General features: G+C 42.7%; 1 protein-coding gene across 1 annotated transcript; it reads right to left on the reverse strand.

The window, feature by feature from the left end:
* Window positions 1–642: 642 nt before the first annotated feature.
* cdk10 (cyclin-dependent kinase 10) lies at window positions 643–22,001 on the reverse strand. The gene is made up of 10 exons (XM_034175660.1): window positions 21,879–22,001; window positions 21,423–21,504; window positions 20,911–20,978; window positions 20,381–20,433; window positions 17,229–17,298; window positions 10,703–10,762; window positions 8,882–9,005; window positions 7,901–8,040; window positions 7,078–7,130; window positions 643–1,737 (listed from the first exon to the last, which is right to left on the reverse strand). Exons 2-10 carry the CDS (start codon window positions 21,489–21,491, stop codon window positions 1,640–1,642), a joined length of 735 nt encoding a protein of 244 aa, XP_034031551.1. The 5' UTR covers window positions 21,492–21,504; window positions 21,879–22,001; the 3' UTR covers window positions 643–1,639.
* Window positions 22,002–23,063: the final 1,062 nt, after the last annotated feature.

Here is a 23,063-nt window from a genome sequence, read left to right on the forward strand (position 1 = left end):
GGGACTGAGTTTGATTAAACGTAACAGCACGGAAAATACAGATTTATCCTGAAACTCTCTTAAAACATAGATCATGCCCATCGATTTCTATTTATGTCTGGGTGTCTGACGCTAACCAAGATGGCGGCGCTCTGCAACGGCCAACGAATGAGCGGATCGGCCCGGAGTTTGTACTGAGAGAGTGCAACTCAAACCAAAGTCAAAGTCCTTGAACAAAAGCTATTCTGATTTCTAAAATGAACTTTATTCATAAAAATCACGGCTAACAGCCCCGATCGCTGCGCGCCTGGTGGCTGTCTGCTCGTTTTTTCCTGAGTTTGTGTCCAAACTCGCTTAACTTACCTGCTATGCACCTGTCAGGCGGTCATGTGGTGCTCTACGAGGTGTTCCATGTGGTATTTGTGCATCTTCTGGATAAATGCAGCTTCATTCTTCCTGGCGACCATTGATACAGACAGGACCTTGTAATGTCCTGGCCAGCTGAGTGCCTTTTTGGCGTCATGTGGTGTTCAACGTGATTTCCTGCACCTGTCTAAAGGGGTTTTCGACTACCTACTGTAATGGAGAGTAGAATCATGGCATTAATTATTCTGAGTCAATACAGAACATGATGCATGTGACACAATAAAATAATAATAAAAATGTACAATAAATAAGACTGTTTTATTGATACTCTTAGTACAATCACACAACACTTCCAAATGACTGACTTCATACAAATGTTGAATAAATGACTGAACTCTGAAGATCAATATTTAATCAGGTCAGAAACAACAACAAAAAAATAGGCAAACAGGCTAGTCTTTAGCATCTTTACTCCAGCATTAGTCTCAACATGCTAACACCGGAGTTAGCCTTTAGCATCTTTACTCCAGCATTAGCCTCAGCATGCTAACACCGGAGTTAGCCTTTAGCATCTTTACTCCAGCATTAGCCTCAGCATGCTAACACCGGAGTTAGTCTTTAGCATCTTTACTCCAGCATTAGCCTCAGCATGCTAACACCGGAGTTAGCCTTTAGCATCTTTACTCCAGCATTAGCCTCAGCATGCTAACACCGGAGTTAGCCTTTAGCATCTTTACTCCAGCATTAGCCTCAGCATGCTAACACCGGAGTTAGTCTTTAGCATCTTTACTCCAGCATTAGCCTCAGCATGCTAACACCAGAGTTAGTTAGCATGCTGAAGCTAATGTGTGCAATAGGGAATTGGTGTTGCCAGCGATTTAAGGTTTGTTTCTTGACCACAGCCAAGTTCCCAACTGAGCCCTTCAGAGAGCTGGAGTGCTGCGGAGGTGCAGAGACGTGTGCTGTAGGACTTTTGTTTTATGCTTTTGTTGGACACAAGGTTCAGAACGTTGCATAAACAGACAAACACTGAAGGATGTTGACCTGCTGCTGGTTTAACATTAAAAACAAAGATGACTGAGATTCTGTCAGAGGCCACAGATTCAGAATCCACTTTTCTGTGCAGAATCAGTGACATGATGAGTGTCTAAACAAAAACCATCTCAGTCACATATAGCAAACAGCAGCACTGCCTCCTCATAGCAACAACAGGAGGCCACCTTCGTGTTCAGCCCGAGCAGAGCATCAGCATCGCAGTGCTCGGCGCAGAGAGCAACACACAGTCTCCTCACTGTCACACTTTGCTGCGTTTAGAGTGACCTTCTGCTGCTGGAGCAGCAGCACGCTTATTCCGATGATGAGGGAAAGTCGGCATCAAGTCCGGTTCACAGGCTGAAAGAAAAAAAAAAACAAGACTAATAACACACACTCTGTGTGTGTGTGTGTGTGTGTTTACACTAACTGTCCACCTCTGCCTCTGGTTGGCTTACCGTGAAATTTCACTCTTCTGGTTCACACGGCAGGACAATATCGGACCTGATCTTCCCCTTCTGACAATCTTAAGGACGCCCCGACAATCGTGATGATGACAAGCGGACAGGCAGGCGCACAAACAGACAGACCGACAGACAGACAGGCAGACAAACAAACAGACAAGCGGACAGGCAGGTGGACAAACAGACAGACGGACAGACAGGCGGACAGACAGGCAGACAGACAGACAGGCGCACAGACAGACAGACAGACAGACAGGCGCACAGACAGACAGACAGGCGGACAGACAGACAGGCAGACCAAAAAAAAAAAAAAAAATCATCCATCCATCCATTTTCTTCCGCTTTATCCGCAGTCGGGTCGCGGGGGCAGCAGCTCAAGCAAAGCCGCCCAGACCTCCCGATCCACACACACCTCCCCCAGCTCCTCCGGGGGAACGCCAGCCAAAAGATGTAATCCCTCCAGCGTGTCCTGGGTCTTCCCCGGGGCCTCCTCCCAGTGGGACGTGCCCGGAACACCTCTCCAGTGAGGCGTCCAGGGGGCATCCGGAAAAAATGCCCGAGCCACCTCAACTGACTCCTTTCGACCCGGAGGAGCAGCGGCAAAAAAAACAAAAAAAAACATTTTATTTATATAGCGCCAAATCACAACAAACAGTCGCCCCAAGGCGCTTTATATTGTAAGGCAAAAGCCATACAATAATTACAGAAAAACCCCAACGGTCAGAACAACCCCATGTGAGCAAGCGCTTGGCAACAGTGGGAAGGAAAAACTCCCTTTTAACAGGAAGAAACCTCCAGCAGAACCAGGCTCAGGGAGGGGCAGTCTTCTGCTGGGACTGGTTGGGGCTGAGGGAGAGAACCAGGAAAAAGACATGCTGTGGAGGGGAGCAGAGATCAATCACTAATGATTAAATGCAGAGTGGTGCATACAGAGCAAAAAGAGAAAGAAACACTCAGTGCATCATGGGAACCCCCCAGCAGTCTAAGTCTATAGCAGCATAACTAAGGGATGGTTCAGGGTCACCTGATCCAGCCCTAACTATAAGCTTTAGCAAAAAGGAAAGTTTTTTAGCCTAATCTTAAAAGTAGAGAGGGTGTCTGTCTCCCTGATCTGAATTGGGAGCTGGTTCCACAGGAGAGGAGCCTGAAAGCTGAAGGCTCTGCCTCCCATTCTACTCTTACAAACCCTAGGAACTACAAGTAAGCCTGCAGTCTGAGAGCGAAGCGCTCTATTGGGGTGATATGGTACTATGAGGTCCCTAAGATAAGATGGGACCTGATTATTCAAAACCTTATAAGTAAGAAGAAGAATTTTAAATTCTATTCTAGAATTAACAGGGAGCCAATGAAGAGAGGCCAATATGGGTGAAATATGCTCTCTCCTTCTAGTCCCCGTCAGTACTCTAGCTGCAGCATTTTGAATTAACTGAAGGCTTTTTAGGGAACTTTTAGGACAACCTGATAATAATGAATTACAATAGTCCAGCCTAGAGGAAATAAATGCATTACAATAGTCCAGCCTAGAGGAAATAAATGCATGAATTAGTTTTTCAGCATCACTCTGAGACAAGACCTTTCTAATTTTAGAGATATTGCGCAAATGTAAAAAAGCAGTCCTACATATTTGTTTAATATGCGCTTTGAATGACATATCCTGATCAAAAATGACTCCAAGATTTCTCACAGTATTACTAGAGGTCAGTGAGGATCTGGTTAGACACCATGTTTCTAAGATTTGTGGGGCCAAGTACAATAACTTCAGTTTTATCTGAATTTAAAAGCAGGAAATTAGAGGTCATCCATGTCTTTATGTCTGAAATACATTCCTGCAGTTTAACTAATTGGTGTGTGTCCTCTGGCTTCATGGATAGATAAAGCTGGGTATCATCTGCGTAACAATGAAAATTTAAGCAATGGTGTCTAATAATACTGCCTAAGGGAAGCATGTATAAAGTGAATAAAATTGGTCCTAGCACAGAACCTTGTGGAACTCCATAATTAACCTTAGTCTGTGAAGAAGACTCCCCATTTACATGAACAAATTGTAATCTATTAGATAAATATGATTCAAACCACCACAGCGCAGTGCCTTTAATACCTATGACATGCTCTAATCTCTAAAAGGACGAGCACAGAGATGAGTCCACTGTCTGAGGCCATAAGAAGATCATTTGTAACCTTCACTAATACTGTTTCTGTACTATGATGAATTCTAAACCCTGACTGAAACTCTTCAAATAGACCATTCCTCTGCAGATGATCAGTTAGCTGTTTTACAACTACCCTTTCAAGAATTTTTGAGAGAAAAGGAAGGTTGGAGATTGGCCTATAATTAGCTAAGATAGCTGGGTCAAGTGATGGCTTTTTAAGTAATGGTTTAATTACTGCCACCTTAAAAGCCTGTGGTACATAGCCAACTAATAAAGATAGATTGATCATATTTAAGATCAAAGCATTAATTAATGGTAGGGCTTCCTTGAGCAGCCTGGTAGGAATGGGGTCTAATAGACATACTGATGGTTTGGAGGAAGTAACTAATGAAAATAACTCAGACAGAACAATTGGAGAGAAAGAGTCTAACCAAATACCAGCATTACTGAAAGCAGCCAAAGATAACGATATGTCTTTGGGATGGTTATGAGTAATTTTTTCTCTAATAGTTAAAATTTTATTAGCAAAGAAAGTCATGAAGTCATTACAGTTAAAGTTAAAGGAATACTCGGCTCAGTAGAGCTCTGACTCTGTCAGCCTGGCTACAGTGCTGAAAAGAAACCTGGGGTTGTTCTTATTTTCTTCAATTAGTGATGAGTAGTAAGATGTCCTAGCTTTACGGAGGGCTTTTTTATAGAGCAACAGACTCTTTTTCCAGGCTAAGTGAAGATCTTCTAAATTAGTGAGACGCCATTTCCTCTCCAACTTACGGGTTATCTGCTTTAAGCTGTGAGTTTGTGAGTTATACCACGGAGTCAGGCACTTCTGATTTAAGGCTCTCTTTTTCAGAGGAGCTACAGCATCCAAAGTTGTCTTCAATGAGGATATAAAACTACTGACGAGATAATCTATCTCACTCACAGAGTTTAGGTAGCTACTCTGCACTGTGTTGGTATATGGCATTGGAGAACATAAAGAAGGAATCATATCCTTAAACCTATTTACAGCGCTTTCCGAAAGACTTCTACTGTAATGAAACTTATTCCCCACTGCTGGGTAGTCCATTAAAGTAAATGTAAATGTTATTAAGAAATGATCAGACAGAAGGGGGTTTTCAGGGAATACTGTTAAGTCTTCAATTTCCATACCATAAGTCAGAACAAGATCTAAAGTATGGTTAAAGTGGTGGGTGGACTCATTTACATTTTGAGCGAAGCCAATTGAGTCTAATAATAGATTAAATGCCGTGTTGAGGCTGTCATTCTCAGCATCTATGTGGATGTTAAAATCGCCCACTATAATTATCTGAGCTAAGCACTAAGACAAAAGGTCTGAAAATTCACAGAGAAACTCACAGTAACGACCAGGTGGACAACAGATAACAAATTAAACTGTTTTTTGGGACTTCCAATTTGGATGGACAAGACTAAGAGTCAAGCTTTCAAATGAATTAAAGCTCTGTCTGGGTTTTTGATTAATTAATAAGCTGGAGTGGAAGATTGCTGCTAATCCTCCGCCTCGGCCCGTGCTACGAGCATTCTGGCAGTTAGTGTGACTCGGGGGTGTTGACTCATTTAAACTAACATATTCATCCTGCTGTAACCAGGTTTCTGTAAGGCAGAATAAATCAATATGTTGATCAATTATTATATCATTTACTAACAGGGACTTAGAAGAGAGAGACCTAATGTTTAATAGACCACATTTAACTGTTTTAGTCTGTGGTGCAGTTGAAGGTGCTATACTATTTTTTCTTTTTGAATTTTTATGCTTAAATAGATTTTTACTGGTTATTGGTGGTCTGGGAGCAGGCACCGTCTCTACGGGGATGGGGTATTGGGGGGACGGCAGGGGGAGAGAAGCTGCAGAGAGGTGTGTAAGACTACAACTCTGCTTCCTGGTCCCAACCCTGGATAGTCACGGTTTGGAGGGTTTAATAAAATTGGCCAGATTTCTAGAGATGAGAGCTGCTCCATCCAAAGTGGGATGGATGCCGTCTCTCCTAACAAGACCAGGTTTTCTCCAGAAGCTTTGCCAATTATCAAACAGACAGACAGGCGGACAAGCAGACAGGCAGGCGTACAAACAGACAGACGGACAGACAGGCAGGCGGACAAGCAGACAGACAGACAGGCAGGCGCACAAACAGACAGACAGACAGACAGGCGGACAAGCAGACAGACAGACAGGCAGGCGCACAAACAGACAGACAGACAGACAGGCGGACAAGCAGACAGACAGACAGGCAGGCGCACAAACAGACAGACAGACAGACAGGTGGACAAGCAGACAGACAGACAGGCAGGCGCACAAACAGACAGGTGAACAAACAGACAGGCAAGCAGGCACACAAACAGACAGGCGAACAAACAGACAGACAGACAGACATACTGATCACTATATCCCCCTGTATTTCATAATAGAAAGATAATACAATAACATGCTTTTGGAGGGCGGTATGCATTTTCTGAGTCCCTCCGTCCACGCCCAGTCACTCAAAATGGCAGCTATTCGCCCAAGTTAGACAAGGGTGAATAGCTGCCATTTTGGGCGACGGCATGGGCGGAGGGACTCAGAAAATGCATACCGCCCTCCAAAAGCATGTTATTGTATTATCACTTTACTGAGATACACAACACATAACGTGTACATATGTTGGCTCACTTTAACTTTTGTCGTGTCGGCTGGCGCGCACTGCTCTCCAAATTCCGCAGTGCGTCCTCATCAAGCTGGCTGCTTTAGCTGCTGTTCAATTTCGTACTATCCATGAGAAAATCATCCAGAATATCAATTTTGGGACCAACACACATTTCTTGCCTTTTTATCTTTTCCTCTGTGGACAGTTTTTTTTTTTTTCCTCTGTGGACAGTTCTTGGGCTGCGCGCTATGATGTCATTTGTTTACGCACAGCGGACGGGTATAGCCAGGTAGCGTCGACGTAAATCTACGATACTGGCCTAGCAACGCCCCAATAAAGTGATAATAATGATGAACAAAGACGAATTATTTTTAAAAAACTGATACACAACACTGATACAAAACCAACAAGTGCAAAGTGAGGAGATGATGTCACTCATGGACTCACGTAGTGGTTTCTCTTTGAAGTAGGAACTCTCCAAACAGTCTTTAGCCGTCGCCCTGAGAGACAAAACAACACTGTTATTGGACAGCTCTGTGGACACACGAAGACAAGACACACAAGCAACAGTGACCTCTAGTGGCCAGCGGCACAGCTGAAACCAAAAAGCAGTACGTCACAATCGGGTTTTGCTTTTCGGCATAATGGAATGTGGATACACAGGAAGAACTTCCCAGGAACATTCAAATAAGACGGCAGACACACCTGAAACACGTAGCTGTGTCCAAGGGTCCCTGGGGTTGGACAAATATTTATTAAATAAAATATTGCTGTTAATAAAGCAGCATTTAAAAAAAACAGTTTGTCAGCGTGCGTGGGCATCATCTGAAAACATCTGGCTCAAAGGCCGGGGAAGATGGCGTCGGTGTGGTGCATACAAACTGTGTCCATAACGGTTGATGGTATGATGGACGACTAGACACGCCCTCTGTGACTCCACCCACAGGGTTTCTGAGGCTCAGATTGGGCGGATTTGGGTGTCGCCATGTTGGCAGTGTTTAACTCCACCCAACTCCAAGCCAACCCATAAATGGCTAAAGAGATGTGACCTGGGCAGGTCAAATGACGCCTGGACACGCCCCCATCTCAGAGTTACCAAACAAGCTAAAGCTAACAGGCTAATCTTGCTTCATGTGTTTTCTTAACATATTTTGTAAGGCTGCACTGTGTGTGTGTGTGTGTGTGTGTGTGTGTGTGTGTGTGTGTGTGTGTGTGTGTGTGTGTGTGTGTGTGTGTGTGTGTGTGTGTGTGTGTGTGTGTGTGTGTGTACCTGCGCTGTGGGTTGTACATGAAGAGCAGGTTGAGCAGTCTGTGTCCGGCCTCTGACAGCCAGGTGAACTTGTTCTTCAGGTTGTTGTACGGTTGTTTCCGGAGTGTGTACTGACCGATGAGGGGCAGTTTGGAGAAACCCTGGAACAAAAAAACCTTAACGCTTCTATCTGTGTGTATGCGTGTGTGTGTGTTCTGGGAGCACGTGAAGTAGAAGGTCACAACAAAAAAATGCTGGTCTGATGTTCTCTGGTGGCTTCTTGTATGTTCTAACATCACCAACCCTACATGACCCAAGAAGCTCTTTCCAGGTCTTCTCAGTCTGAAAGTCCGAGGACTCAGAGATGTGAATGTCAGTGCTGAGACAGGGCAACGGTTCTACAAACACTCCCCACGTACAGGTACATGTCCAGGAGCTGCAGACTGTCAGCTCCACCCTCAACCGGAAACACGTGACCTCCACAGCTCAACACTTTCACTCATTATTTGGTGAGCAGTGGTTCTCCAACCTGTCCTCTAGGACCATCTAACCTACACATTCTCCATCTGCTCCTGGTCTGCCACAAACCGATTACCTCACTCAGGTGTGCAACCAATCAAGTACGAACAGGCAACTGAATAAGCAAATCAGTTTGTGGCAGAGCACTGTGTGAAGAAACAACCAGGACGTGCCCTCAGGACACAAACTTGTCTCTTCTGTTTTGTGGATTTTTGCAGCACATCTGTGTTGCTGATTTAAAGAGGTGTTTTTTTTTTTTTGGTCTTTTCTGCAGTTGCTTGCATTGTGGCCTCTCGTGGCCACCGTACACCATAAACTGTCACAAAACTTTAATCATCAGAAGACTCTACCTTGATGCTGATAAACCCAACAAAATAATCCCAGACTGTAATTTAGAGTTAGACTGAAACTGTATCTGTCAGCATCAACCACAGCAAACCATCCCAGGAACCGCAGGACGATCACATGCGGCCCAGAACTCACCGGCCAGATGTTCTCATTGGGGGTCCCCAGAAGCTGGACGATCAGGTCAACCTGCTGGATCTCAGAGGTTCCAGGCAGCAGAGGTTTGTGGGCCAACAGTTCAGCCAGAATACAGCCGACAGCCCTGCAAAGACCCCCCCCCCCAAAAAAAAAAAAAAAAAAACGTGTCTGTGTTGCTCTTGTTATTTGTACCTGGTTCTTTCATGAAATTTACTGCCCCTTAACAACAACCAAACCAATGTTTTCCTCATTTTTAGCTTATTAAAGGTCACAACCAAACCCAGGTCTGTGTCCCTCACAGACAGTGTCCATCTTGTGAAGGCACACAAAGTATATTGTACAACACTTTAATACCTTTGGGTGTTAACAATGGGTGTGGTTTAGTCTCACATAACGTTACCGGCTCTGACCAACAGGGGGAGCTCTCTCTGTGTCTGAAACTTGGACATATGATGGAAGTGAAACTTAACTTCTATTTCTCAGAACTTCCAAACACACAACACAGAAAAATACTTGACAGCCAGTGATGCCGGTAACGCGTTACGTAACGCGTTACTCTAATCTGACCACTTCTTTTAGTAACGAGTAATCTAACGTGTTAATCTTTCCAAGTCAGTAATCAGATTAAAGTTACTTCTCCATGTCACTGTGCGTTACTATTATTTTTCATTGTGGGTCGATAGCAGCATTAAACTTGGTCTGTGGGCAGGAGGTCGGGGTTCGACTGAACGTCCCACTTTAAGCGAGCTGTGAGCTTTTCATCCGCGGTTTTTTGCAGCTGCTCGACTCGTCCTCACCTCTTAAAGGGCGGTGATCAGCACACCTGCACTGAGCTTTACAAAGACATTTTTATACTTTTTTCCTCCTTTATTTAGAATTCTGAGCTGAGCTGCTCCGTATCGTCTCGTTAAAAACAGCTGATCAACAACTAACACTATTTTCCACTCAAATGCACCTAAACTCTCTTTCTGAGGACCACATGATGTGAAAACGCAATAAAACTTTCTTACCTGTAAATCTGGTCATGTTTTCTGCATAAATAAATGTTATCCATTCTTTGTGCTCAAACGCCAAAGCAGGGGCGAATCCAGATGGAATGGGGGCGTGGGGCAAGGATGTGCCCCCCCCCACAACACCCCTAGATTAAAGGTCCAGTTTTGAAGCCGTTTTTTACTACAACTACTAATATTGCTTAAAATAATAATAATTTTGACAAGTAAAATGTTTAGAGAGAATTTAAATGTTAGAAAAATGTTAGAATTTAATAGTTACATTTATAAACAATGTAGGTTAGAAATTGCAAGTTTTACTGTTACAGTGCTGTCAACAGTTAAATATGAGGTCAAGAAAGAGGTCTTTATTTTATTTTTTATAAAACAAGTATTTATTTTTATTGAAGTCAAGAAAGGGTGACTACAAAGTGAGTTTTGGCAAAACAGGTATCATTGTCATGTTGACGTGGCAGAGGGTTGTTGTCGGCAACTGGGAAAAGTAACTAAAAAAGTAACTAGTAATCTAACTTAGTTACTTTTACAATTGAGTAATCAGTAAAGTAACTAAGTTACTTTTTCAAGGAGTAATCAGTAATCAGTAATTGGATTACTTTTTCAAAGTAACTGTGGCAACACTGTTGACAGCTAACATAAAATAAAGAATTAGCACAGATATTATCTAACACTCTGATGCAGCAGAATCAACGGGCTTCCGTTCTGTTCTGGGGATCTGACACTGGTGCAGATTTCCTTTAAAAGACTAATTTTTCAACACGGTGGACTTTCATGTCTGGTTCCTCTGTGTCTGCAGGTGGTATCGGTGCCTCACCACATGTCGAGTGCTGTAGTCTGGGTCTTGGTCCCTAGGAGGAGCTCTGGTGCTCTGTACCTGCAGACAGAAGCAGTCATGAAGGACACACGGGAGATAATGAAGCTAAGAAGGGATTCCTGAGGAGGATTAGACAGACGCGTTTCCACTGAGGCAGCATCAGACTGATCTGCAGATCATTAATGTAAGGAGGCCATGCAGCGCAAATACGCTAGAGGACCACTCACCACCGTGTCACCACTAGGGATGGGTACTGATAAGATTTTATCGATATCGATGCCATTATCGATTCCGCTTATCGATCCGATTCCTTATCGATTCCCTTATCGATGCCTCCTGTGAATTTTCTGTGTAGTAAAAGTAGACTTTACAGGTTTTCTATGTCAACAACATTTTAAATTGGTCACTGGATCCTTGATCTCTGGACATAAATAAAAATAAATATCTAGTTTTTGTCCAAAGCATTTCCTTTCAGACATTTTGGCATGAATGTCTCTCCATACCTCTGACCTGAGCTCAGCCGGCTGCTGCACGTCAGCGCAGGACGTCTCATTTTGGGAGGAAAAAACATTATGATCGATTGCAGTTTGTTTGTATTACAACATTTGGAAAGAGGCATCATTTGATTTAAACAGTGTTTCTCTTTGAAGTTATTAATTCCGAGTGGACTCTATCGTTCTAACTTGACTCGTCAGAGAGCCGCGCAACGTTTGGAGCTGTGTGAACAGAACGGAAGACGATTTTCGTTTCTTTCTCCCAACAAGGCAGGAGTCCCAGTTAGTAACTTTAATCTGCACAAAAGTGACTCACGATTGACATTCAGGGATGAAAGTGGTGAAAAACAAAAAAAGCTGAAACCCAAAATTACCTCCAACACCACCTGCACAAAAATGTTTGAATTCTAGAAGCTCTGAAATGCAATCTGGGACTATTCCAGACAATAAACTGCAGTGAGTGCAGCATCCATTTAGTGAGAACAAAACCCAACTTTCCTTATTCAAATTCATTCCAGTAGTATTCTGCTCTTACTAGGATGCAGCAGTTTTCTAGTTTGTCAGATAGTTCTGGAGGAAATCACTAAAGAAATTAACACATTGACAATATGGTTTGACCGAAACCAACTGTCATTAAACTTAAATAAGACAGGGATGAAATGGAGGTGTAAGAGTCACTAGGTGTTCACAGGAAACACTTATTTATTTCTGTATGTATTTATTTATTTTCATTGTTAGTTGGTTTTATCTTTTCTGTTGTGTTTTGTTTCATCCGGATCTTTTTGTATTTTAGATTGTATTAGTTATTGTATTGGTTATTATGAGTTATTATTACTATTATTGCCTCTACTGGTGGTTGGCTCTCACTGCGGTATTGTATCACTTCCTGTTCCGGAGCACAGCGGTGTTTTGCTGTATCTGTTAGCTGTTTAATCTGTGCAGTTAGATTGATCTAGTTACCTAGATAACGATTTGATTCACAGTGTAATCTTCACGTGCCTTAACTAAAGCACTCCCTCTGCTGAATCACCTCTAAATTATTTACACATTATTCACTTTGTGTGTTTTTAGGAATCCGCTAGCTTAGCGCAGCTACTAGCTCTTTGCCGGTTTAGCATGGCAGCTTCTCCTGTCTGTCCTGCACTTTTCTGCTCTGGGTGTGAAATGTTTAGTTATTCCTCGGCCTCCTTTAGCAGTAATGGTACTTGTAATAAGTGTAGCTTATTCATAGCTTTGGAGGCCAGGCTGGGCGAACTGGAGACTCGGCTCCGCACCGTGGAAAATTCTACAGCTAGCCAGGCCCCTGTAGTCGGTGCAGACCAAGGTAGCTTAGCCGCCGTTAGTTTCCCTCTGGCAGATCCCGAGCAGCCAGGAAAGCAGGCCGACTGGGTGACTGTGAGGAGGACGCGTAGTCCTAAACAGAAGCCCCGTGTACACTGCAAACCCGTTCACATTTCTAACCGTTTTTCCCCACTCGACGACACACCCGCTGAGGATCAAACTCTGGTTATTGGCGACTCTGTTTTGAGAAATGTGAAGTTAGCGACACCAGCAACCACTGGTCACTTGTCTTCCGGAGGCCAGAGCAGGCGACACTGAAGGAAATTTGAAACTGCTGGCTAAGGCTAAGCGTAAATTTGGTAAGATTGTAATTCACGTGGGCAGTAATGACACCCGGTTACACCAATTGGAGGTCACTAAAATTAACACTGAATCAGTGTGTAACTTTGCAAAAACAATGTCGGACTCTGTAGTTTTCTCTGGGCCCCTGCCCAATCGGACCGGGAGTGACATGTTTAGCCGCATGTTCTCCTTGAATTGCTGGCTGTCTGAGTGGTGTCCAAAAAATGAGGTGGGCTTCATAGATAATTGGCAAAGCTTCTGGGGAAAACCTGGTCTTGTTAGGAGAGACGGCATCCATCCCACTTTGGATGGAACAGCTCTAATTTCTAGAAATCTGGCCAATTTTCTTAAATCCTCCAAACCGTGACTATCCAGGGTTGGGACCAGGAAGTAGAGTTGTAGTCTTACACACCTCTCTGCAGCTTCTCTCCCCCTGCTGTCCCCTCATTACCCCATCCCCGTAGAGACGGTGCCTGCTCCCAGACCACCAATAACCAGTAAAAATCTATTTAAGCATAAAAATTCAAAAAGAAAAAATAATATAGCACCTTCAACTGCACCACAGACTAAAACAGTTAAATGCGGTCTATTAAACATTAGGTCTCTCTCTTCTCCCTGTTAGTAAATGATATAATAATTGATCAACATATTGATTTATTCTGCCTTACAGAAACCTGGTTACAGCAGGATGAATATGTTAGTTTAAATGAGTCAACACTCCCGAGTCACACTAACTGTCAGAACGCTCGTAGCACGGGCTGAGGTGGAGGATTAGCAGCAATCTTCCATTCCAGCTTATTAATTAATCAAAAACCCAGACAGAGCTTTAATTCATTTGAAAGCTTGACTCTTAGTCCAAATTGGAAATCCCAAAAACCAGTTTTATTTGTTTTTGTCTATCGTCCACCTGGTCCTTACTGTGAGTTTCTCTGTGAATTTTCAGACCTTTTGTCTGACTTAGTGCTTAGCTCAGATAAGATAATTATAGTGGGCGATTTTAACATCCACACAGATGCTGAGAATGACAGCCTCAACACTGCATTTAATCTATTATTAGACTCAATTGGCTTTGCTCAAAATGTAAATCAGTCCACCCACCACTTTAATCATATCTTAGATCTTGTTCTGACTTATGGTATGGAAATTGAAGACTTAACAGTATTCCCTGAAAACTCCCTTCTGTCTGATCATTTCTTAATAACATTTACATTTACTCTGATGGACTACCCAGCAGTGGGGAATAAGTTTCATTACACTAGAAGTCTTTCAGAAAGCGCTGTAACTAGGTTTAAGGATATGATTCCTTCTTTATGTTCTCTAATGCCATATACCAACACAGTGCAGAGTAGCTACCTAAACTCTGTGAGTGAGATAGAGTATCTCGTCAATAGTTTTACATCCTCATTGAAGACAACTTTGGATGCTGTAGCTCCTCTGAAAAAGAGAACTTTAAATCAGAAGTGCCTGACTCCATGGTATAACTCACAAACTCGCAGCTTAAAGCAGATAACCCATAAGTTGGAGAGGAAATGGCGTCTCACTAATTTAGAAGATCTTTACTTAGCCTGGAAAAAGAGTCTGTTGCTCTATAAAAAAGCTCTCCGTAAAGCTAGGACATCTTACTACTCATCACTAATTGAAGAAAATAAGAACAACCCCAGGTTTCTTTTCAGCACTGTAGCCAGGCTGACAAAGAGTCAGAGCTCTATTGAGCCGAGTATTCCTTTAACTTTAACTAGTAATGACTTCATGACTTTCTTTGCTAATAAAATTTTAACTATTAGAGAAAAAATTACTCATAACCATCCCAAAGACGTATCATTATCTTTGGCTGCTTTCAGTGATGCCGGTATTTGGTTAGACTCTTTCTCTCCGATTGTTCTGTCTGAGTTATTTTCATTAGTTACTTCCTCCAAACCATCAACATGTCTATTAGACCCCATTCCTACCAGGCTGCTCAAGGAAGCCCTACCATTATTTAATGCTTCTATCTTAAATATGATCAATCTATCTTTATTAGTTGGCTATGTACCACAGGCTTTTAAGGTGGCAGTAATTAAACCATTACTTAAAAAGCCATCACTTGACCCAGCTATCTTAGCTAATTATAGGCCAATCTCCAACCTTCCTTTTCTCTCCAAAATTCTTGAAAGGGTAGTTGTAAAACAGCTAACTGATCATCTGCAGAGGAATGGTCTATTTGAAGAGTTTCAGTCAGGATTTAGAATTCATCATAGTACAGAAACAGCATTAGTGAAGGTTACAAATGATCTTCTTATGGCCTCAGACAGTGAACTCATCTCCGTGCTTGTTCTGTTAGACCTCAGTGCTGCTTTTGATACTGTTGACCATAAAAGTTTATTACAGAGATTAGAGCATGCCATAGGTATTAAAGGCACTGCGCTGCGGTGGTTTGAATCATATTTATCTAATAGATTACAATTTGTTCATGTAAATAGGGAATCTTCTTCACAGACTAAGGTTAATTATGGAGTTCCACAAGGTTCTGTGCTAGGACCAATTTTATTCACTTTATACATGCTTCCCTTAGGCAGTATTATTAGACAGCATTGTTTAAATTTCATTGTTACGCAGATGATACCCAGCTTTATCTATCCATGAAGCCAGAGGACACACACCAATTAGCTAAACTGCAGGATTGTCTTACAGACATAAAGACATGGATGACCTCTAATTTCCTGCTTTTAAACTCAGATAAAACTGAAGTTAATGTACTTGGCCCCACAAATCTTAGAAACATGGTGTCTAACCAGATCCTTACTCTGGATGGCATTACCCTGACCTCTAGTAATACTGTGCGAAATCTTGGAGTCATTTTTGATCAGGATATGTCACTCAATGCGCATATTAAACAAATATGTAGGACTGCTTTTTTGCATTTGTGCAATATCTCTAAAATTAGAAAGGTCTTGTCTCAGAGTGATGCTGAAAAACTAATTCATGCATTTATTTCCTCTAGGCTGGACTACTGTAATTAATTATTATCAGGTTGTCCTAAAAGTTCCCTGAAAAGCCTTCCGTTAATTCAAAATGCTGCAGCTAGAGTACCAACGGGGACTAGAAGAAAAGAGCATATTTCACCCATATTGGCCTCTCTTCATTGGCTTCCTGTTAATTCTAGAATAGAATTTAAAATTCTTCTTCTTACTTATAAGGTTTTGAATAATCAGGTCCCATCTTATCTTAGGGACCTCATAGTACCATATCATCCCAATAGAGCGCTTCGCTCTCAGACTGCAGGCTTACTTGTAGTTGCTAGGGTTTGTAAGAGTAGAATGGGAGGCAGAGCCTTCAGCTTTCAGGCTCCTGTCCTGTGGAACCAGCTCCCAATTCAGATCAGGGAGACAGACACCCTCTCTACTTTTAAGATTAGGCTTATAACTTTCCTTTTTGCTAAAGCTTATAGTTAGGGCTGGATCAGGTGACCCTGAACCATCCCTTAGTTATGCTGCTATAGACGTAGACTGCTGGGGGGTTCCCATGATGCACTGAGTGTTTCTTTCTCTTTTTGCTCTGTATGCACCACTCTGCATTTAATCATTAGTGATTGATCTCTGCTCCCCTCCACAGCATGTCTTTTTCCTGGTTCTCTCCCTCAGCCCCAACCAGTCCCAGCAGAAGACTGCCCCTCCCTGAGCCTGGTTCTGCTGGAGGTTTCTTCCTGTTAAAAGGGAGTTTTTCCTTCCCACTGTCGCCAAGTGCTTGCTCACAGGGGGTCGTTTTGACCGTTGGGGTTTTTACGTAATTATTGTATGGCCTTGCCTTACAATATAAAGCGCCTTGGGGCAACTGTTTCTTGTGATTTGGCGCTATATAAATAAAATTGATTGATTGATTGATTATTGTTGTTGCTATTTTAATATATGAATAAAAAATACAATTTGACAACGAACACTGAGCCATTAATTATTATACACAGAACATGCACACAAACATGCTGAGATGCAAACAGCTTAATGCTAACTTTAATATTGAAAATGCCATAGACATGCTAACGCGTTAGCATCGGTCCCGTTTTTAAGTTATAAAATACATCTATTAACTGTTTCAGAAGACAAGAACATGTCGGTTTAACATAAAAAAGGTCAATATTACTCACAGACATATGGTCTTTAGGATTTTAGCAGGGAAAATTAAGATAAAGCGAAAGAAAACTGTGAATCAACAAAGCAGCAAATTGAAGCATTGCTTCGATCTGCGAATCAGTGCTTCCATTGGTTCAAGTTTCAAAGCAAAGCCGCACTGCAGAAATGTTGATTACAGCCCCGCTGCAGGGTCTGTAAATGTTATTGATGTCGGTGGATCGAACCAATTCTTAACGATACCTGAAAGGAGCCAGTTCTTGATACCCATCCCTAGTCGCCGCTCACCAACACGTCAACACTCACCACAGCGTCACCACTCGGGGTGTCATTGGCTGCTGCGGGATGCCATACATTCGGGCCAGTCCAAAGTCCGCTGCACACAGGAAAAACCTCTCATGTCATAACAACAATAAATGACACACGCCCTCAGCGGGCAAAAAGTCTCCTCAGAACACGAGTCTGTCAAGAAGCTTAAAGACAAAATGTTGATGACTGCAGAGTTTCCACAGCAGGAATCAGGCAGGCTTTTACAGAAAAGAGAAAGTGTAAGAAGTATAAAAATGAATAAATAATAAACACTGAAAAACAAAAACACAGCAAAGTGTCAGAGTGACCTTGACTGGTGTGAAAACAACCTGTGTCCTTCCTGTGTGGAGTTTGTGTGTTCTCCCCGTGTTTGTATGGGTTCCCTCACAGTGCTCCAGCTTCCTCCCACATACAAACACATGCAGGTTCAGTGGACTGGAGACTTTAAACTGTCCATAGGTGTGAATGTGTGTGTTTGTCTGTATGTGACCCTGTGACAGACTGGCGTCCTGTCCAGGGTGAACCCACATCACACCCCATGTCTGCTGGGAGAGACTCCAGCCCTCTGTGACCCTTAATTGAAGTAAGCGGGTATAGAAAATGGATGGATGGACAATCCCAGTTTATGATGTAAAATGTCTGGTTCATGGGGACATATTCATCATGTTTGTTAGAAAAAAGTTGAACACTTCTTGTGTTCTTCAATATTTACATATTTGGGTCACAATAAGCCATGACTTCATATGGTGAGTTTCAGTGGTCCTGAACTGGACCACATGTGACAAAGCATGAGAGCAGAGCCACTCTGAAGACTGCTGGATTACTTTGGTCCAAAAGCCAAGTCTCTTCATTAAGATGTTTCAGGGTTTGTAGAAAGCCTCACTGAGCCCGGTCAAAAACAAGCATGGCCTGAAAAATGATTAAAAGTCCCTTCTGCTGCTCCCTTGTTTTGGGTCACCACAGCATATCAGAGATGGACCTGCACGTTGATTTGACGATGATGAAAATTATGACATTGGGCAATTTTTGAGCCACTGCAGTCTGCTTTTAGAAAATATAATTCCACAAAGACGGCACTCACTAAAGTGGTGAATGATCTTCTGCTTACAATGGATTCGGACACCACTATGGATCTGGTGCTATTAGGTCTCAGTGCTGCATTTGACACGATGGATCAACATATTATACTGGCACCTCCCTACTTAGCTGACCTACTTAAACCCTAGGTACCAGCCCAGGCTCTGCGTTCTCAGGGTGCAGGACTACTTTGTGTACCTAGGGTGAATAAAAAGTCTGCGGGTCACAAAGCTTTCTCTTATCGTGCCCCTGTTCTGTGGAATGATCCCCCTGCATCAATAAAACAGTCAGATTCTGTGGAGACTTTCAAGTCCAGACTTAAGACGCACTTATTCTCCCTTTCGTATGACTAGCATACTGGCATTATATGGAACTATGCTTCATATCCTTCTAAATTCATTTTATTAGTAATGGAATGGGTCTCGGCTTCAACTTTATCTAAATTCTGGGTCTGTTAGTGAAGCTTAGAGCTGGCGGCCGACAATCACCAGTAGTATTTTCTCTGCTTTCCTGTCGATTTACTGTTGACGAATTAAACCTTAGGTGTGGTTTTTCCAGCAGACTGATTCTGTTCTTTTCTCTCTGACCGAGGTGTGGAGGGCGTCGCATGAGAATGGCGGCTATGGCCCACAGGATGCTGGACTAGCCGCGAGATGCCATGCCTAAAGTTGATGCAGCACACTGCAGTCTGCGTTTAGGACAGACGTTGCTGTGGTGACAGTGACCTCCCCTAAAATATCCACCCATAAAAAAACTGAAATTTATTTTTGCACTAGTTAAAGAATTATTTTATTTACCTTTAACTCAGCTTCAGCCAGTTTACCTCACAATGCCTCACAAATAATTTACTATTATTATTATCATTAGTGCATCACTCTAACAAAGTCCAGTTTATGCTTTTAGCAGTGTGTAAAATAATAATTTTGAAAAGCCTGACAATTTCTCTGACCATTTTGAGTACAATTTTATGGTGAAATTAGATGTTTGTTGAGTTCAGACTGAATTATTGTTGTGTAAACATACCAACTTAGCGAGCATCATAGCAAGAAGGCTAACAAACGTGTTATACCACCAGTTAGCATTAGCCCTTCATTCATGATTATATTATTTCACACACGTAGATAGATATTAATTGCACACAAACAAATTATCTCTAATCGCCCCGCTCTCTCAAAGTGGATTTCTGATCGCACAACATGCATTTCTGCTCTCTCGCCCAAAACTTTTGGCACAATGGGGGAGGGTACCAGGGGTCGGTCCTGGCTCTGCTGTGATTGGTCCTTTCTGAAGAGTGAGATTTGAGTGACAGCCCTCCTCTCAGACACAGAAGTCTGTTGAAATGAAGAAAACAACCCCAACAATATGACAGATAATAGAAAACTGCTTTGCAAGGCAGATCATTTTTATTTATTTTTAAGTGCTCCCCCACCCCCCCACCCCCCAATTGTGTCATAAAAAAATGCCACCCTGGGCGGCTGCCTGGTTCACCCATGCCAAAAATCACTACTGAGGCCCCGTGAAACCCTGACCCTCTGTGTCAATGAAACGTGGGCGTGTCCCCGCGTCAATGAAACCTGTTCTTGACCTTCTCGGGCTGCTGGGGTCTTCAACAACCAGGAGGGCTACAGAGATGATGTGCAACTGACAGTGATCAGTAAATTATAATCAAATGGTACAAGTGGAGTTATGATAACATTCCAAACACCAGGAAGTGATGTCACTGTAGCCTGGAGTGTATGTCCTTGGACGTGTGCGGCGCGACGTCCTTGGATATGATGGTTCCAGGACGCCTGTGTGATGCTTTGATATTGTGCAGCAGGATCATGTGCAGGTTCAGGTTGTGGATGTTGACCAACAGAACAGTAAAGTCTGTTGTCTTTACTTTCAGGAAGCATGGACTGATGTCCTCCTCATTTCTGTTTGTCCCACAATATTAAACTGTTTTTGTGGACATGTTTTAGCAAGGTTATAAAGTTACAGAGGAAAGTAAAATCTTCATATCTGATATGTTATTAAAGATTAAAACAAACAAAAACCGGACATGCTCGCCTGTGGTTGTCATGGTGACTCACCAATTTTCACGCAGCCTTTGTCTGTCATCAGCAGATTGGACACCTTCAAGTCCCTGATCAGAAGAAAGAACAGAGCCACAGTAAGCTAACATGGTTTACGCTCCAAACCTTGCCCACGTCTCGCTCCACTCCTCAGAGATTTTAATAAACAACAGAGAATTTGACAATATTAGATTAAAAAATGCCCATATTTGGCAGGACTGTCACCATGGAGACAGGAAGAAGGACTAAACCCAGCAGTCACATCACATCACCCGCTGTCATTTCTCTGCAGTGTTCTGTCGACATTCTGAAAATGTCAGTAACGTTTTCCACAAATCTGAAATGGGGTCACAGCTCGTGTCCCACTGCAGGACACGCCCACCTTACACCCACCTCAGCACACAACGCCAGGCAAATTCTGAACAGGCTGAAACGATGACCTGGGCTTCAGCCAGCTCTGCTTTTCTACACACTCAAAGTGCTGATTAAAAAAAACAAAAAAAAACAGAATAAAATAGAACAGTCAGTACTGCATGTCTGGGACTGACCTGTGCACTATGAAGTTGTGGTGGAGGTACTCCAAACCTCTCAGCAACTGCAGGACAATGCACTTCACCTGAAAAAGGTAAGAAGGTATGTAACTGTAGGACAGGAGAACAGTTACCATCTCACAATCAGAACGGAAAGTGTTTGGTCTCAAAACTGACCCAACATCTGAAAACAAGATTTATAACACACACACACACACACACGGATGGGTGTTTTAACTTTTAACTTGTATTACATATAGTTGTAATAGTTATAATTACGTTTGTTTGTCTAATTACTTATAGGTTCTAAAAATAGAGGGACTGTATAAAATCTATGATTTTTAAATGGTTAATGTGACATTTTTGTGAAACCACTGGAATTAAAGCTGAATGTCGATGCTACAAGAACATTTGGAGTGTTTCATTTCAGCTCCATTGTGGTGGAGCACAGAGAGAAAATGACAAGACCATCACTGTCCAAGTACTTATGAACCAGACTGTAAAGTTTTTGAAGCCTGAGTGTGTCGTACCTGAGCTTCAGAGAAGGGAGTCTGCATGTTCTCCAGCAGACTGGCGAGGTCCTGCTCACAGTAACTCATCACCAGAAACAGGCTGAAACACACAGAACTGGGTCATCTTCATTGACTGAATAGTAGAGAAGCTTGAATCTTCGACTGGACTGGGTTGCTTGACGTGAGGACGTTTCACTTCAAATCGCAGAAGCTTCCTCAGCTAAAATTCTTGCTCTGGTGGTCTGACTTTTGTCTTGACTAAGTCAGACTAAGCCACCTGGACAACTGACAGCCTACACAGAAACTTCAGAGACTGAAGAACAAACAAATCCACACGGGGTGACACAGAACCACTCACTGAGTGTAACACATCACGTATAAAACACGCTTATTTCCAGTGTGGTTACATGCCTGAAGAAAACATCAGAGTGACAAAGTGTTTTGATTTCGGTGAAAGTACCACGTGTGTACCACCTTTCCAGCTGGCTGCCGACCACCACCTCCTTCAGCTCCACGATGTTGGGATGTCTGAGCCTCAGAAGCAGGGTGATCTCCCTCAGGCTACTGATGGGGATTCCTGGTACAAAGACAGTGAAGGTTCAAAACTGACCAAAGCACAAAGATGAGTAAAAAACAAGAGGCAGGAGAACTGCCTCGTGTCCCTCCAACACTTCATAAATGACGTGTTCCTCTGTGTTTGCAGTCTAAATCAGACTGGCCAGATCAAATAAATGTGGTGCTGCTGTTTGTTTTCCAGACTGAATCAGACCGAGGCGGAAAAACCTGTGACATCACAGCCAGTGCTACCTCTGGCTCAACGGTGCAGGGGGCGGGCCTTTTACCTTAAATATAGATTTAAGCACACGTCTGATCCCTGTGCCCACATTTTAAATAGCGACACACACACATATCAGGGTTCTCCCCAGACAATGGAACAACAGCGTAGCGCCATTATACCGTTATGACAACTCTGTTATACTGCGCCATGCTCGGATATGTTTTTAATTGAGCCAGGCTGTTTGTGCTGAACGAACTGCTGCCTGTCCCCCCCCAGCAGCCAGCTGAGCCACAGCGGCGCAGCTCAGAGACTGAAAGAACAAAAACTCCATGAAAGTCTTCCAATAAAAAGAGCTGCTCCTGCCTGCGTAGCTAATGACACATTAAGGCTTTATTTTACAGATGAAAGCCTTCATGTTTCCAAAGTTTGCTCAAATAAGCCACAAAGACGATGTGAGAGTGACAAGTCTCTCATTCCCTCACAGAGAGAAAGAGAGAGAGCGAGAGAGAGAGGAAAAAGTCTGAACAGCAGATGCTACACACTGTAAAAAAGCAGCGAAGCAATTTTAATCAACGATCATCTTCACCACACAGCTTCAGTGAAACGGTGTGAAAAAAGTGATTCAGAATGTTTTTCATCCAGGATTTCATCTTTAAAAGAGCAGATTGACTCCTTTACTTCTTGCAGAAATTTTTTAATTTTATTTTTATTTTTATTGTTTATGCACCAATGACATCAGATCAAATTACTTGTATGTGAGAACTTAATTAGCAATAAATCTGATTCTGATTTGACAATCAAATCAGTCAGATTTAGCTCTTGTTCAAACAAGAGCTAAACAAGTTTGTTTTAAAAAGTCTGCAATCCCACTCAGAAATGTT

This window comes from Thalassophryne amazonica, chromosome 8, assembly GCF_902500255.1.
Source record: "Thalassophryne amazonica chromosome 8, fThaAma1.1, whole genome shotgun sequence".
Taxonomy (NCBI): domain Eukaryota; kingdom Metazoa; phylum Chordata; class Actinopteri; order Batrachoidiformes; family Batrachoididae; genus Thalassophryne; species Thalassophryne amazonica.